General features: G+C 47.3%; 1 protein-coding gene across 3 annotated transcripts in view; it reads right to left on the reverse strand.

Moving 5' to 3' along the window:
• The window catches only part of LOC140202314 (uncharacterized), a 68817-nt gene that overhangs the window by 8566 nt on the left and 42845 nt on the right, over positions 1 to 17406 (reverse strand). For 2 of the 3 annotated variants that reach the window (XM_072267220.1, XM_072267219.1), the window contains exons 2-3: positions 12397 to 12963; positions 2776 to 2924 (exon numbers count right to left, since the gene is read on the reverse strand). In XM_072267220.1, coding sequence (XP_072123321.1) covers positions 2776 to 2924; positions 12397 to 12784 — 537 coding nt within the window. In that variant the 5' untranslated portion in view covers positions 12785 to 12963. The remainder of the gene's footprint in view (positions 1 to 2775; positions 2925 to 12396; positions 12964 to 17406) is intronic. The other variant, XM_072267221.1, reaches the window with a different exon arrangement.

A 17406-nucleotide genomic window follows, 5' to 3' on the forward strand; every position in this document is an offset into this window, starting at 1 on the left:
TAGAAATTAAACACAATATTTGTCCCTCCCTCATTATCTTCCTAAATCTGCCACCCTTTTCCCGCATTCCTCTCTGACCCGTCTCACTTCTACTCCCTCTGACCTCCTGCCCTCTCCCCCTCCCTGTGTCTACCTACTCACCCTCTGCCATCCTGTGCTGCCTCCACTCCTCTTCTGGCCTCACCCTCCACTCTCCGTCCCTCTCTTCTCTCTCTGACCACCCCCTCTCCCCTCACTGCTTTCGTGGCATGAGCACCGGACTTCAAGGCCAGAGGTAACTGGTTCGCTTCCATCCGGAAAAACAGACAATTGCTAAGGAAACTGCAGGCTAACTAACTCTAGACTGTCTTTCCTTAATCTCCCTGCCCGCCTCCATCTCTCTCCGGCAGCATCTACTACTTCCACATCCTATCCACCTCGTTACCCCTACCCTTTCGCTTTGGCCAATTCGCAGACCGCACACTGCAGGCCAGTTCTGGGTCCGAAGTAGCTTGGTCATTCCCGTTGCGAAACACAAATATGAAACTGAGACCGAGCCATCATTGGTAGGAGGTGAAATCTCCAGTGGCCGGGGATTGTGTGGACAGCCAATAGGGAGCCTGAACGGGGGGGGGGCGGGGATTACTATGGCGCGAAAATCACTCTGAGCGTGGGGAAGTTTCATCTTATTCAGAAGAGAAGACCCAGGAGTCTGCAATCCTGCGCCGAATGGAGGGAACAATGCCTATCGTGTCCAGGTATACCGGAGAGCGTTCATGCAGGCATTCCTGAGAGGCTGGGGGAGCCCAGTGGGAACGGCAGTGACTGTGGAGGCAGAGGGGACTGTCTACGTTCCGGCTCAGACATTTCCAGTGGGTCAAGATGAAGGGTTGAGAGATGGAGTGTCTGCTGTGTATGTGAGAGAGGCTCGTCCCCCAGTGAGGTCCCGTGAGAACGGGAGACTCCATCCCAGTGACTGACTGTGTGCGGTTCTTCCTGTGACGAATGCCGCCCGCCTGCGGAGCTGGTGTTTTGATCTTGCTCCGCTCGCAGTCCCATCTCGGAATGACGCGGCCTCATCCTCTGCGTTGGAACAGGAATTGCGGAAAATGTCTTCCGGCCGAGGGAAAACGCGGCTGGATACAAATCCGTCCCCTGACGTTAGCGGCGGTCAAGTGAGACGAGTGCACAGTATCATCCCACTACAGGTACATGACCCGGGATCGGAGGGGACGGGTGTGGGGGACGTTCAGAGGGGAGGATACCGGGAACCGTACGATCAGTGGCGAGCAGCGATGGGTGGGTTTGGGCCGGGCCAGGCCGGCAGGATGAGTGAACAGAATCAGGTGTTGAATTACCGTCAGCAAGACGGGACCCCTGGGGTGAATTACCCCGGAGATGCAACCTCTGGACTGCTGTGTTAATTTCTGGTCACCCAATACACTACAGGAAGGGTGTGAAAAGGGTGCAGCACAGGTTAACCAGGGTGTTGCCTGGATTGTTTGGTACATGCTACATGGTGAGGTTGGACAAACTGGGGTTGTTTGGGGAGATCATACAGGTTCATGACGTTACCAAAGGCATAGAGAGAGTAGACAGCCGTTGACTTTTCCTCGGGGTCGTAAAGTCTAACGTTAGGAGACGTGCAGTTAATGTGCGTGGCAAGCTTTCCTTAGTGGTGAATTCCTGGAATGTGCTGGTGGAATTCCACATGACAAGTGTTTAAAAGGCTTTGAGAAATATACATGGACAGGGATATAAACCAATGAATCAGAATCTCTCTGCATCTTATCTACCTCTGGTGCTGCCGGAACAGAAGGTGATGATATAGACCGAATGTGGGGTTTTCCTCCGCTCGCTCTCTGCCCCGCTTCCCTGACGCTCGCTCGCTCGAGGATGACCCTCTCATATCCCTTTTGCCAATCACCTGTCCAGCTCTTGGCTCCATCTCTTCCCGTCCTGTCTTCTCCTATCATTTTGGATCTCCTCCTCCCCCTCCCACTTTCAAATCTCTTACTAGCTCTTCTTTCAGTTAGTCCTGACGAGAGTCTCGGCCCGAAACGTCCACTGTACCACTGAGTATACTGTGCGTACACTGATGCGAAATAAATGGTTGGAGGCGCTGAACCAAATCGTCAAATCTACCTGTCGACATCCGAAAATATTTGAAATGCATTTCCTCGTCCATGTCTCTCAGTGGCCGGACAAGAACTGAAAATTCACCCTCCTTCAGTTTCAGTCGCCGTTGTTTGAAGTTTGAAACCCCAGCGCCAACTAGTGTTCTGCCGGTGAATTGCAGAGAGACGCAGACACAACGAGCCAAGTATGAAGTTCCCAATCGTCTCTGATACTCTCTTTACCTGACGCTCAGTCTCTGCCGCTCCCTCACTGGCACTGACTGGGTTCTTGCTCTTTTCATAGACACGTAGAAACCTACAGCATATTACTGGCCCTTCCGCCCACAAAGCTGTGCCGAACATGTCATGTCCTTACTGTCATGTTTTTGTCGTGTATCACATCTTTGGCGATACTTTCCATTAATAAAAGACTTTTCTCCCCTCTAACTTCAGTCGCTCACAAGAAGTGAGAATCTGGACAATTCCGTTCCAGGTTCACACATAGATTCGCTACACGAAGACACTTTCTTCCTCGACCCACCTCAATCCAACCCGGCTCCCGGTGCGGGAAGTGTCGCCGGTACCAGTATCTGTTCCCGTCACCAACCCCCCGTCTTGGCAGTAACGGTCAGTAGTGTCTAACAATACAACCACACCGTCACGGTCCCGGGACCCTTACCTGAGGGTATTTAGCTGTGGGATGATGCCGTGCTCCCGGGGGACAACCGTTCCAAACCCCATCACTGCCGCTGTGGACTGTGGAGAAGCGCCGGCTGTCTGCTGATAGGCGCCGTCCACATTTAATAAGCCCCGCACGAACCGAGAAATCTGTGGTTTTAAGTTTAGAGAAAATAAGAATTCGGGCATTTGATACATCCTTTACATTTAAGCAAATATGGCGACCTTTTATCCAATATTTTCATTTAATTTGATTTTTTTTCGAAGTTTTAGATTTGATCAGAAAGTCTTTCTTTAGTCGTATCCTGAAAATGGACTGCCCAGTCCCTTTTTTTTATTATAGCGTAGTGGGGTTATTTTTCTTTTCATTTAAAACCCAATGTTTTTTCCTTTCCCTTCATAAACTGGTAAGAGGAGAATTGTTATTTTCATTTTTTTTATTGTTACATATTTTATACTAGTTTCACAATATCTATGATTTTGACTATGTTTGTCTTAATCTTGGTTTATATCCCCAGGTTCAGATTCAATTCAATTAATTATTAAACTTTGTGTGTGTATATATATTTCTCTTTATTAATCTTTCTATTGATTTTTTAAAAAGCATAAATACAGCCAAGAGGAGAAAAAAAAATCAATAGAAAGATTAATAAAGAAAGATTAATAAAGAAAGAGAAATCTGCAGACTGATTGGTACAGTTCATTGTCCCCCATTGCTGAGATCTGCCTCAACGTCATGGGGATCAACAAATGTTGGCTGAATTTTGCTGTTTGCAAAAAGAAATATTTTGGCGTGAAAATGTACAAGCATCATTTGCAGTAACATTTTCATTTGTGTCTTGTACACAGGGATAGGGGAAAGGGGTGGGAGTGGAGCTGGGATCCAGGGAGGAAGAAGAGGAGAGATCCATTCACTGCTGGGGTCTTTTAACAGCTTCTAAACCAGACTTCCTCCAGCAGTTCCCTTCAAGCCCCAGGTTCAGATTCAATTCAATTAATTATTAATTTTTGTGTGTGTGTGTGTGCTTCTTATTGTAATTTGTAATTTTATTACAATCTTGTAATTTTATTAGTTAGATAGATATACTTTATTAATCCTGAGGGAAATTTGGTTTCGTTACAGCCGCACCAACCAAGAATAGAGCGTAAATATAGCAATACAAAAAAACCCAACAATCAGACACCAAAATGCAGACTATGCCAGATGGAAGATCAGTCCAGGACCAGTCTATTTGCTCAGGGTGTCTGACCCTCCACGGGAAGAGCTGCACATTCGATGGCCACAGGCAGGAACGACCTCCCGAGCCGCCAAGTGTTGTATCACAGTGGAATGTGGCCGAAGTCCAACAGTAAAAAGTTCAATATCCAGTCTGCAAACACGTTCCTTGATCGTAATATGCCCCGGATTGCACCATCTGTTGTTAACCAGATCAGTGAGCACCCAACTCCTTTACGCTTACCGCTCTCAGTGCACTTCCGGTCAGCCGGAATGGTATTACCCACCGAACTCCTCTTCTCCAAAAGTCTCTGTTGTCTTGACCCGGCCGTCTTTCCTCGGCTTTGTGATCCCCTTCTGCATCCTCTGTGTGTTTTCCTCCGGATTTCAGCCGGGGTGTCCGCCGCTCTGTTCGCTAAACCGGCCGGTATTTGCTAGTCCGTGGAATACACAATGCGACCTTGCTTCTGTCCTGCATGTCGGGATGTAACCATTTCCAGCCCAAAAGAAAACCCAAATAAAACTCTCTCTACCAGCATGTTAGAGAGGGTGCAGCTTCGACGTGTTACCGTGAGAAAAAAAAATACAAAAAATAACATAAATTAAGAAGAAGAAAGTAAGAATAGCTCGGAATGGCTGTACCAGGCTGCATGCACGACCGGCGTATGCGCACACGGACTATTTCTTTTCCCTCCATGGTAACAGTGAGATCCCTGCAGAACGGGTGCCTGATTGGCTACCTAGATTTGCCACGACAATGGCAGCCGTGTCAGTCTCTTAATAACTCTGTCCTGGTGGATTTAAATGGAGCAAGAAATAGGTTCCGATTAGTGACCATAATATCAAGCAACACACATAAAAGTTGCTGTTGAACGCAGCAGGCCAGGCAGCATCTCTAGGAAGAGGTGCAGTCGACGTTTCAGGTCGAGACCCTTCGTCCTGATGTTCACCAGCAACTTTTATGTGTGTTGCTTGAATTTCCAGCATCTGCAGAATTTCTGTTGTTTAGTGACCATAATATGATAAGTTTTTATCTGCAAGTTGAGAGGGATAAGGGCAGATCAGAAGTGTCAGTATTGCAGTTGAACAAAGGCGACTATGGAGCCATGAGGGAGGAGCCGGCCAAAGTTGACTGGTCAGATATCCTAGCAGAAAAGACAGCAGATATTCTTGGGAATAATGCACAAGGTGCAAAATCAGTTCATCCCCCGGAGAAGGAAGGATTCAAAGTGAGGAAAGTGGCCACAGTGGTTGACAAAGGAAGTCAGAGATAACATAGCATTAAAAAAGTGTAACAGAGCTAATGTCACAGTGGTTGACAAAGGAAGTCAGAGATAACATAGCATTAAAAAAGAAGTATAACAGAGCTAAGGTGAATGGGAAGATGGATGATTGGGAAATTTTTAAGGAGCAACAGAACTTAACTAAAAAGGCAATACGGGGAGAAAAAATGAGGTATGAACGCAAGCTAGCTCGGAACATAAAGGAGGATAGCAAAAGTTTTCTTTCGGTATGTGAAGAGAAGGAAGATAGTTAAGAACAATGTTGGGCCCTTGAAGAATGAATTGGGAGAAATTGTTATGGGAAACAGAGAAATGGCAGAAGAATTTAATAAGTACTTTGGATCTGTCTTCACTAGGGAAGACACAAGCAATCTCCCAGATGTATGGAAGGGCCAAGGACATAGGGTAACAGAGGAACTGAAACAGATTGACATTAGGAAGGAAACGGTGATGAGTAGACTGATGGGACTGAAGGCTAACAAATCCCCAGGTCCAGATGGTCTGCATCCTAGGGTACTAAAGGAGGTGGCTCTGGAAATTGCGGCTGCATTGGTGATCATTTTCCAATGTTCCTTAGATTCAGGATCAGTTCCTGAGGATTGGCAAATGGCTAATGTTATCCCACTTTTTAAGAAAGGAGGGAGGGAGAAAACAGAGAACTATCGCCCTGATAGCCTAACATCAGTAGTGGAGAATATGCTAAAGTCCATTATTAAAGATGAAATAGCAGCATATCTTGACAGCAGTGATGGGACTGGGCCGAGCCAGCATGGATTTACCAAGGGCATATCATGCTTGACTAATCTATTGGAGTTTTTCAAGGATGTAACCAGGAAGATAGATGCGGGAGATCCAGTGGATGTGGTGTACCTTGACTTTCAGAAGGCATTCGATAAGGTACCACATAGGAGATTGGTGGGTAAAATCAGAGCTCATGGCATTGGGGGGAGGATATTGACATGGATAGAAAACTGGTTGGCAGATAGAAAGCAAAGGGTAGCAGTGAATGGGTGTTTCTCGGAATGGCAGGTGGTGACTAGTGAGGTGCCACAGGGCTCGGTATTGGGACCACAGCTGTTTATGATTTACGTCAATGATTTAGAGGAAGGCATTGTGAATAGCATCAGCAAGTTTGCTGATGATACTAAGCTGGGTGGCAGTGTGACATGTGATGAGGATGTTAGGAGAATTCAAGGTGACTTGGATAGGCTGGGTGAGTGGGCAGAAACTTGGCAGATGGCGTTTAATGTGAATAAGTGTGAGGTTATTCACTTTGGGAGGAAGAACAGGAAGACAGATTATTATCTGAACGGTGTGGAGTTAGGTAAGGGAGAAATACAAAGAGATCTAGGAGTACTTGTTCATCAGTCCCTGAAGGTGAATGAGCAAGTTCAGCAGGCAGTGAAGAAGGCTAATGGAATGTTGGCCTTTATTACAAAGGGAATAGAGTACAAGAGCAAGGAAATCCTTTTGCATTTGTACAGGGCCCTGGTGAGACCACACCTGGAGTATTGCGTGCAGTTTTGGTCTCCAGGGTTAAGGAAGGACATCCTGGCTGTGGAGGAGGTGCAGCGTAGGTTCACTAGGTTAATTCCTGGGATGTCCGGACTGTCTTACGCAGAGAGGTTAGAGAGACTGGGTTTGTACACGCTGGAATTAAGGAGATTGAGGGGGGATCTGATTGAGACATATAAGATTATTAAGGGATCGGACAAGATAGAGGCAGGAAATATGTTCCAGATGCTGGGAGAGTCCAGTACCAGAGGGCATGGTTTAAGAATAAGGGGTAGGTCATTTAGGACAGAGTTGAGGAGGAACTTCTTCTCCCAGAGAGTTGTGTAGGTGTGGAACGCGCTGCCTCAGAAGGCAGTGGAGGCCAATTCTCTGGATGCTTTCAAGAAGGAGCTGGATAGGTATCTTATGGATAGGGGAATCAAGGGTTATGGGGACAAGGCAGGAACCGGGTATTGATAGTAGATGATCAGCCATGATCTCAGAATGGTGGTGCAGGCTCGAAGGGCCGAATGGTCTACTTCTGCACCTATTGTCTATTAGTTTAAAGGAAGCGGGAAACCAAGTCCCTTGATCCATCAAGATCCTAAACGATGGAATTGCGATTACTGAAGCTTTGCTGAACTCTTTCAAACTGAATGTAAAACTCTATTGATGTAAAGGGTTCCCGAGGACCTATGTGTAGACACCTCTCTGGCTGTGGATTCCCACCCCAGTATGGAGATATCTCTTCCACACAGGCTTTCTCTCTCTGCTTGAACATCAATCTCAAAATATGTTGTTATCAAAGTACAAAACTATATGATATACTACCTAAAGATTCATGTTTTCAGACATTTACAGGGGGAAAAGTGACACAATACCAATTTTTTTTAAAGCCTATACATAAACAGATGAAGACTGATAACAGGTGTCAAACACGTTGTCCTTTTCTTTCATATGATGAAAGACTGGATCGACTAGGCTTATACTCGCTGGAATTTAGAAGATTGAGGGGGGATCTTATTGAAACGTATAAAATCCTAAGGGGATTGGACAGGCTAGATGCAGGAAGATTGTTCTCGATGTTGGGGAAATCCAGAACGAGGGGTCACAGTTTAAGGATAAAGGGGAAGCCTTTTAGGACTGAGATGAGGAAAAACTTCTTCACACAGGGAGTGGTGAATCTGTAGAATTCTCTGCCACAGGAAACAGTTGAGGCCAGTTCATTGGCTATATTTAAGAGGGAGTTAGATATGGCCCTTGTGGCTAAAGGGATCACGGGATATGGAGAGAAGGCAGGTATGGGGTTCTGAGTTGGATGATCAGCCATGATCATACTGAATGGTGGTGCAGGCTCGAAGGGCCAAATGGCCTACTCCTGCACCTATTTTCTATGTTTCCAACCATCTTCAAGAAGTCCTGCTCAGTGGGGCACTCTGAATATTCCTTCCCGAGTTGTTTTTTTCTGGTTTTAAGTTTTATTTGTCTCACCTACATCAAAGTTTAATGCATTGCTTGCATCAAATCAAATCAGCAAGCGTCATGCTAGGCAGCCCACAAGTGTCACCACGTTTCCGACATCGACACAGCACGTCCACAACTTACTAGCCCTAACCATCTATCGTTGTAATGTGGGAGGAAACTGGAAGAGAGTGGTGGAATCATTGATTGCTGGATAGGTGGAGAACCAGATAGTGGTCAGGAAGCAGGGAGTCTTCAGCAGGACATGAAGAGATGAGGAAAATTGGCAAACAATTTGCAGATGAGATATGCTGTTGGGGGAGTATTGTCATACACTTTGGTAGAAGGAATAAAGACGTTCGCTATTTTCTAACTAAGGAGTAAATTCAGAGAGCAGTAGTGCAAAAGGTCTCAGGAGTCCTTGTGTAGGGTTCCCTAAAGGATAACTTGCAGGCTGAGTAATAAGGAAGGTAAATGCAAAGTTAGTATTAGTTTCAAGAGGAACATTGGCTGGTGTTTAGAGGTTGAAGGTAGGAGGATGCTTTTCTGATTAAACTCTGTGACATGTGGTGTACCACAGGGTACCTCGTGTGCGATGTGTTAACAACCGAGCTGCAAATGTTGGAGGTATGATTGGTAGGTTTGTGGCCAAGACAAGTTGATGGTATTGTGGAGAGCGAGGAAGGTTGGCTTGGATACAGGTCAGATGGAAAGTTGGGCAGGGAGAGGCAGATGGAGTTTAATACAAATGAGGACAAGGTGATGTATTCTGGGAAGTCAAATTCATGTAGGACAGCCACAATTAATGATGGGGCACTGGGGGCATGGAACAGAGAGTCTGTGGGATTCAATTCTAGAGCTCCCTGAAAACAGCAACACCATGAGACAGGGTGGTGAAGAAGGCGTACGGGGCAGCTGCCTTCAGAGATCTGGGCATAGAATGTAAAAGTTAGGATGCTATGTTAGAACCTGACAAGACACTGGTCAGACTGCACTGGGATCACTGTGTACAGTTCAGCTGACTGCACTACAGGAAGGCTGGCCTCACGTTGGAGGGAGAGCCGAGGAGATACACTATGATGTTGTCGGGATCGGGTGGTAGGGGCTTTAGTGATGTGGAATGATTGGACGGGTTGGAGCAGATTCCTCTGGAGTGTCGGAGGCTGAGGGGAGACCTGATGGACGTGCTGCTTCAGGTATCGACACTGTTCATAGTGGGATTTCTCTGTGCGTTGGCACCCCTGCGCACCTCCGTCCGGACACATTTTCCGACATTGTGTCCGGGAGCTGTAACAAAAAGGAAGGTCACTGAGAGTCTTTTCTAAAAGTGGATGAGCTGGCTTTGGAGAGGATCCAGAGGAGGATCACAATGATCCAGGGAATGAAAGGATTAACATATAAGAAGCTCTGGGCTTATACTAACCAGAGTTTTAGAAGATTGGGGTGGGAGGATCTCATTGACCCATATCAATTACTTAAGGGCCTGGACCGATTGGATGTGAGGAGGATGCTTCCTATAGTGGGTGTGTCTAGGGCCAGAGGGACAGCCTCAGAATGGGACGTCCCTTTGGAACAGAGATGAGGAGGAATTTCTTCAGCCAGAGGGTGGTGAATCTGTGGAATTAATTGCCACAGACAGCTGTGGAAGCCAAGTCATTGGGGGTATTTAAAGATGAGGCTGATAGGTACTCGACGACAATGGGGTTGAGAAGGATAATAAATCAGCCTTGACGGAATGGTGCAGTAGACTCGATGGACCGAGCAGCCTAACCCTGTCTCCATGAATTATGGTCCAAGTGTGAGAAGGTAAACTGGACTCCTAGTCTAAAGTACAGAGAGATAGTGGGGTGCAAGTCCGAAGCTAGCTGAATGAGGCAACGCAGTGGTGTTTAAAAGGCTAAACTGGTAAATTCATTGATAAATTAGTTTATTATTGTCATATTTCATAAGTATAGTCAATATTTTCCTTCTGCACATCCATTTCGCTGCAGCCAGGGAGAACAAGTCTCTTCGGCCTGGCGAAACTGTAATTGAAATTACTTTGGTTGGGGCTGTCGGCAGCTTCTGCTGCTGGATCACAACTTCTCTTACTGCTTGGGGCGCGTGTACGTGTATGTGCGTGTGGCATGTGTGTGTGTGTGAGAGAGAGAGAGAGAGATGTCCCGTCTGAGTGTTGGTATGTATGTGTGTTTCTGTGTCTGTGCCTGAAGGCGAGAGGGTGTTGGGGACAAAAGGAGTTAGTGTGGGGGGAGAGGGAGAGGGGTTGTGCGAGAGGAAGGAGAATGTCAGGGATGTGGGGAACAGGTTAGGTGAGGGACACAGGGAGAAGTGAGGGCGGCTGGACAGAGGTTGGGCTGTGTTTGATACAACTGTCCGGTTACTCTCCCTCCCCATGTTGGAGACCTTCCCTCACTACCCTTTTACTTTTACTCTCCCCTCGTTCACTGCTCACTGCCCACCACTTCACACATCCCTCCTGGGATGGAGTTGCATTTCCTATTCAGTTATTCCATATATAAATTTCTGCAATCCGCTGGAATACATCCCAGCGAGTAACCCACTCCCAGCGATCTGTTATTCTATATATAAACCGCACCCCCAAACCCCTGGATTAGATCCCAGCAGGTAACCCATTCCTGATGTGTGTGTGTGTGTGTGTGTGTGTGTGTGTGTGTGTGTGTGTGCGCTCCCTCACCAGCTTCCACCCTGCACCCCCCCATTACAGATACACCCTCCTGTTCCATCCCTCTTTATTACTTCCTCCATATGTTACAGACAGCTCCCTCACCATCCTCCAATTGTTTCAGTGGTCCCTGAGGCTGGGGGTCCCGATAACGCCAATGTGACACTCCATTGCGAAGTTGAGGGGTAATAGAGTCCCTGGAGATCCCTCATATTAGATCCCTACCTGAAACACACTCCTGAGGATCTGCTATTATATAATGTAAAACCCTGAACTACCAGATGAGGTTTCAGCCTGAAACACATGCCCGAGGATCTGTTATTCTATAATGCAAAACCCTGAACTACTGGATGAGGTTTCAGCCTGTAGCTCACTCCCGGGATCTGTGGTGATCCCCAGCCCCTACACCTCTGTCCTCGTACATCTGGGCTGGGAGAGATTGGAGCGAGATGTCGTCTGAATAGCCCGGGCGGGTAACCATGGTGCATTCCATTGTCGGTGTACACTGCAGCCACTGTGGAGGGAGGGGACGCTTAGGATGAGTGTGGGGTGCTGATCGATCGAGCAGCTCTGTCCCAGACTGTGTTGTACTTCGAGAATTGTTGGAACTGAAAGTGCATTGTGCTACACCACATTCTGATTTATTCTAAACCTGCGGCAGTGCACGAACGGCATTGGGACAAGATTATTCTGATTTTGACACCGGAGAGAATTGTCGATGGCAATCTGTCTTTTATTAATAGGATAACAATAAACACATGCTAATAATAAAGAGGATATTCTTCCTTTAAAAGTGCACAATTATTTTACAAATTTATTAATCAATGATAATCTCTTCTCAAAATTACAATGGCACACGAAAGAGTTCTCTTCAGATTCTTGCCCATTTTTGGCCATGTGATCAAAAAGGTTCACCACCCCTTGTTTCCACCATTGCCTGATTTTATTCCCAATCTCTTTCCACAGTCCCTAACTCCAGGCTGAACACTTTAATTTAACAATGTATTGTCATAAATACAAGAACAATTAATAATAACAAATACTAAAATTTATACTACGTTTGTCATTCCCACATGTGAGAAAGGGGCAGAAATTACCTCCAGGAGATCCCAGACTGCACAACTGTCCCAGGGATGCATGCCCGCCCAGGGGTCTGGAGACTCCCTTATACGTGACATGCCCTGAGAGAAAAACAACCGTGGATCCCAACTGGCTTTTAGCCCAGAAAGTCATGTAATTATATAGCACAGATACAGGTATCTTAGCTTATCTTCATAGAGTGAATTCCTGACCATCTAATTAGCCTGAATTTTTTAAGACAGTAGATAAAGGCAGTGAGGTAGATGTTATCTACATACACTTTAGTAAGATCTTTGGGGTGTATGGGGTGTCAGGGAGGGGTAGCACCTCTGGTGGGGGAACATGTCACGTCTTTTTCAAGGTGGTTAGTCCACCATTGGTCTCCACCTGGCACTCAGCTCTCACCTGTGGCTCCCCGTAGCTGTTTGCATACGACAGCTGCCATACCCCGGGCAACGGCTTCGACAAGCCGGCTAAACCAGGTGAGGGGTAGCCGACGGGTCTCAAACCCTTGGTCTGATAGGGAGTTGTCTATCCCAGCATGTGAAGACAGACTCCGGCGGATTGAGCGGACGAGACCAATGGAAGCTCCAACGGTCAAGAAGGCGGTCTCTGCAAGTGTCGTGGAACGTGCAGAGCAGGACAAGACACAGAAGACGTCCTGGTCATCCACTGCGCCTAGTCCCATCTCCAGCCGTCTCGACTCTTCTCTTGCCACTGGATCCAGATGGAAATCAGGAAGATGAGATTCACTATGATGTGGTCGGGTTCGGGTGGTGGTGGCTTTAGTCATGTGGAGTGATTAGACGAGTTGGAGCAGATTCCTCTGGAGTGTCGGAGGCTGAGGGGAGACCTGATGGACGTGCTGCTTCAGGTATCGACACTGCTGATGGTGGGATCTCCCTGTGCGTTCGCATCCTGCGCATCTCCATCCAGACCGATATTCTCCGACACATTTCCTGACGTTGTCTCCTGGAGGTACAACAGGGGAAGGTCACTGAGAGTCTGTTCACTGAGCGACAGAGATGGGTCACGGAGGCGGTGAGCGAGGTGGGGCACCGGACAGGCGGCGAACTAGGATGCCACAGTTGAGAGAACTGAACAAGAGGATTACCCAGGAACCAACGAGGTCACTTGCCACAGAATGAGAACCAGGGTGACAAGCACGCCAACTCCCACCATCACTGTAGAATAAAACTGTTACAATGACTGATTTGACCAGAAACATACTCGATTGATATGGGAAAGTCTGATACCCATCCTCCTCCCCACTCCCATGGCTGCATCACCATCCACACCCATCCTGGCCGTACCTCTATCCATCCCATAGTCCCACTTACTCCCCATCTTCACTGCCTTTTGCATCTCTCCATCCCCTTTCTAAATCACAAGTACAGGATTCTATATACATGGTGTCACATCACATCACACACCCTCGGGGTCAGACACAGAGTGAAGCACCCCACCATTCCATCACACACTTCTGGACTCAGATACAGAGTGAAGCTCCCTCTACACTAGTGGTCGCCAACCGGTCGATCTTTAAGACTTTCCCAGTAGATCCCGAAAAAAATCAAAAGTAAGTACACAAGTCCTGTTGTAATGTGAGCATTCTAAAAATAACTAATACTAATTCGGATAATGGTAATATAGCAATACTTTCGCTTCTGAAAGCTTTTTGTAAAGAGAGATTGTTTCCGGGTTGCAGGGTTTTAGTTCCATTATTTCTGCCCAGTGCGCTTGTGTGTAGCTCCCCCGCCATGCACCGCGTTTTCAGCGTAGCTTGTGCTGCATCAAAGTGACCAATTAGATTAGATAAGAGTACAGACTGTCGCAAACATGAATATACAGCAGTGGTCCCCAACCTCTGGGCCACGGACCGATACGTGGCTGTGAAGCATGCAGGTGTGCAGCAGTAGTCGGAACGCACCCAGCACATCTTTAAGAAAAAAGCCGAAATAAACCAGCTAATTAATTAGGTGCCGCCCAGCATGTAAATATCAGCCCAGATCAGAAGCGACGCAATCGGCAATCGCTCGTGATATCCTGATAGCAGGGCGGAGGCTCCATGAAAGAAGGTGAAAACGTACAAATTCCATCCAGAATAGGAAGAGGAATTTCTATTCACCTTGGTGAAAGACCATTGTGTATGTATGTTGTGCCACCAAACACAAGCACTGACTAAAAGAGGAAATCTGGAGCGGCACCACAACACCAACCACCAGGAATTTAAAGACACCTACCCCCCAAAGAGCGCAATTCGTGCCAGGAAAGTTGAGCAGCTGAAATCAGGGTTGAAGGCCCAGCAATCGTTTTTCACAAAACATGCTGCTCAAAATAAGGCTGCTATTGAAGCATCATTTCGTGTAAGTCACCTTTTGCCCAAACACAAGAAGCCTTTTACAGATGGCGATTTATTTAAGAAGCAATGGTCATTACCACAGAGACTGTTTTTAATGACTTTAAAAACAAAAACGGCATCACAACCGCAATACATAATACACCGCTTGGCCCTGCAACAGTGACAAGGAGGGTAGAGTCATTGTCAGAGGACGTGGATATTTTTCACTACAGTTCGATGAATCCCTGGATGTATTGCAAACAGCTCAGCTTGTTGTATTTGTCAGAATGGCTTTCCAGGATTTTACAACAAAGGAGGATCTCCTCACCCTTTGGCAATTAAAGGAGAGAACGACAGGTGAGGATGTTTGCAATGAGTTTAAAAATATGTGTCATGGGGGGGGGGGGTGCTGGGTGCGGACCCAAAGGCAAGATATGGACACTGACGTAATAGGAACGGGACTAAGTTTGTCAAGTAAGCAAGGGAAGTGGGGAAGAAAGGACACTGGACATGACACAGGCCCTAGACAAGACAAGGATACAGAGCCTGGGCTAGGACTTCACTAGGATAGCGGAACCAGGACTAGGAACCATGAACTAGGAGCCTGGGCTTGGACTGGGAGCCAGAGACTGGACAAGGACCCGAAACCTGGGTCTTGACTCGAGCTTGGACTCCAGAAGACGTGGCTACAGGACGAGGATTGGCAACAGGACTGGACGTGAGACTCCTGGACAAGACAAGGGAACCCCAGCACCGGGCTGGTACTCCTGGGCTGGGCGAGACACATGGGCAAGATGAGAACACAAAGCCATGGCTTGGACAGGACAAGGTTCTTGGACGAGGCTAGGACTGGACGAGACCCTGAAGCCTTGACTTGGTCGAGGGAGAGACAGGAACGCAGAGCACAGAGCCGGGACCCCTCCTTGGGAACAGGACGTAGGGCCGAGACTCATACACAGAATGCTGATGAGACGGATTCCATCAGTAGGTAGTGGCAAACGGCTGGACCTACCTAGCGAAGGCATGGACACAGACGATTCCCGAAACTAGGTAGCGGGAAACGGCCAGACCTACCTAGTGAAAGCGTGGACACAGAGACAGTTCAACACAACGATAGACAGTTCCTTATCTTGCTCCAGCAATGGAACTTGACAGCGGTGCAGGCGAGGCAAGGCTTCTGGCTTCCAGCTTGGCTTGGCATTGATTTTATAGCACTAAAAGTCGGTGCCTATTTCAGGTCAACTTATCTATGTGAAACTGCATTTTCACAGATGAAAATTATTAAATCTAAGTACAGGAGCTGTCTTACTGGCAGACACCTAACAGATTGTCTCAGACTGGCTGTCTGTAGTTATGGGCCAAATTTCAAGGAACTAGCAGAAAGTATTCAGCCCCAGCTATCACACTGAGTGCAAGTCAATTTTTATTCATTTATTTTTCGTGTTGAAATAAAATTAAATAATGAAACCTAGATTAAAGGTGTGAAGTATTGTAATATTCTTAAAGACAGCTATGGCCTGTTTGATATGCCAGTTACAGTGTTTTCTTGTTTGAATTAATTTGAAAGTTTGACAAAAGTATTTTGTGTAATTCAAATACAGTTTGCCCAAATAAAAGGCCTCAAATTGGAAGTACAATCTGAGCTATTTTTTCTCTAACGATTTAGTAGGTAAGGTTGATGTAGGGGATCTTGGGCTTTAAAAGGTTGCTAACCACTACTCCATATCGTCCCATCACACACTTCCGGGCTCAGACACAGAGTGAAGCTCACACCACACTGGTGTATAATTACTAAGAACAGATCCGACAGTCATCACTCAGACACAGACTGCGAGGGACCTGAGGAGGGAGAAAGGTTGAGGTCAGGAGTGAGCCATGGAATCAGACCACACCTGTCCAGGTGCGGGGACAGGGCAGCAGGTGCCGGTCTGGCCCCCTCCCAGGATATTTCACAGCTCCTGTCCCTCACCCACTGCACATGCGGAAAACACAGAAAATACTTCAGAAAATAGACACAGCGTACAGCTGGGAGTAGAAGACGTAAAATTCTTTGAGAGAACACAGACATTCAGTCAGCCAGCGGTGCGGTGAGGCAGCCAGTCCGGCGGTCAGTCAGTGGCTCGTCGATGCAGGCGAGCACTCAGCCAGACTGCCTCAGTCTAGACAGTCATCTGCATCCCTGCCCTCCCAAGATGTTTCATAGGCCTGGAGATCTCCACCGTCTGACACGTAGGACTATGGACAGAAAGATTCCTCTCTTGCTCTCTCTGTCTCTCTCCCCATACCCCAACACATACTCTGCAGACAATCAACGCTCTCAGTATATTTTGCGACTCCCATTACTCTTTCAACTATCAAAGCACCAAGTCTGTCAAATACCTCAGTCTGTCTCCCTCTCCCTCTCCCTCTCCATATATATACACACACACACACACCCCCCACCCGGCACCGATTCCGTTGCCTCTCAATTTCTCTCTCTCCACAATCGCAGCACAGACAGACAAATAAATGTCTCCACGCCAAAAGAAACTGGGCCCCCCTCCACTTCAGTCACTATTTCTTCTCAGTCAGCCGCACCGACTGACGAACACTTCTCTCTCCACGCCCATGCCCGACTCCGCCCCTCCATTTCTATCACTCTCTCTCCTCACACCCCAACACCGACTCTGTCGACAACCACCCGCCTCTCAGTATCTTTTGCCACTCTCAGCTCCGACTCCACCACCTCCACTTTCATTACTCTCCATCAACTACCAAAGCACCAGGTCTGTCAAATACCTCAGACTCTCTCTCTGTACCCCCAGCATCGATTCCATTGACTGCCTCTAAAATTTTTCTCTCTCTCTCTCCCACCCACCTCTCCCTCCCCTGTCTTTCTACCCTCCCTCTCTTTCCCTACCCACTCTCTCTTTCTCCTACCAGAGCACCGGATCCGTAGAATACCTCTCAGACTCTCCCTCCCTACCCGCCACTGATTCCACTGCCTACCTCTCAATTTCTCTCTCTCTCTCTTTCTACAATCACTGCACCGACTGTCGAACACCTCTCTCTCCAGGCTTACGCCTGACTCCGCC

This window comes from Mobula birostris, chromosome 8, assembly GCF_030028105.1.
Source record: "Mobula birostris isolate sMobBir1 chromosome 8, sMobBir1.hap1, whole genome shotgun sequence".
Lineage (NCBI taxonomy): Eukaryota > Metazoa > Chordata > Chondrichthyes > Myliobatiformes > Myliobatidae > Mobula > Mobula birostris.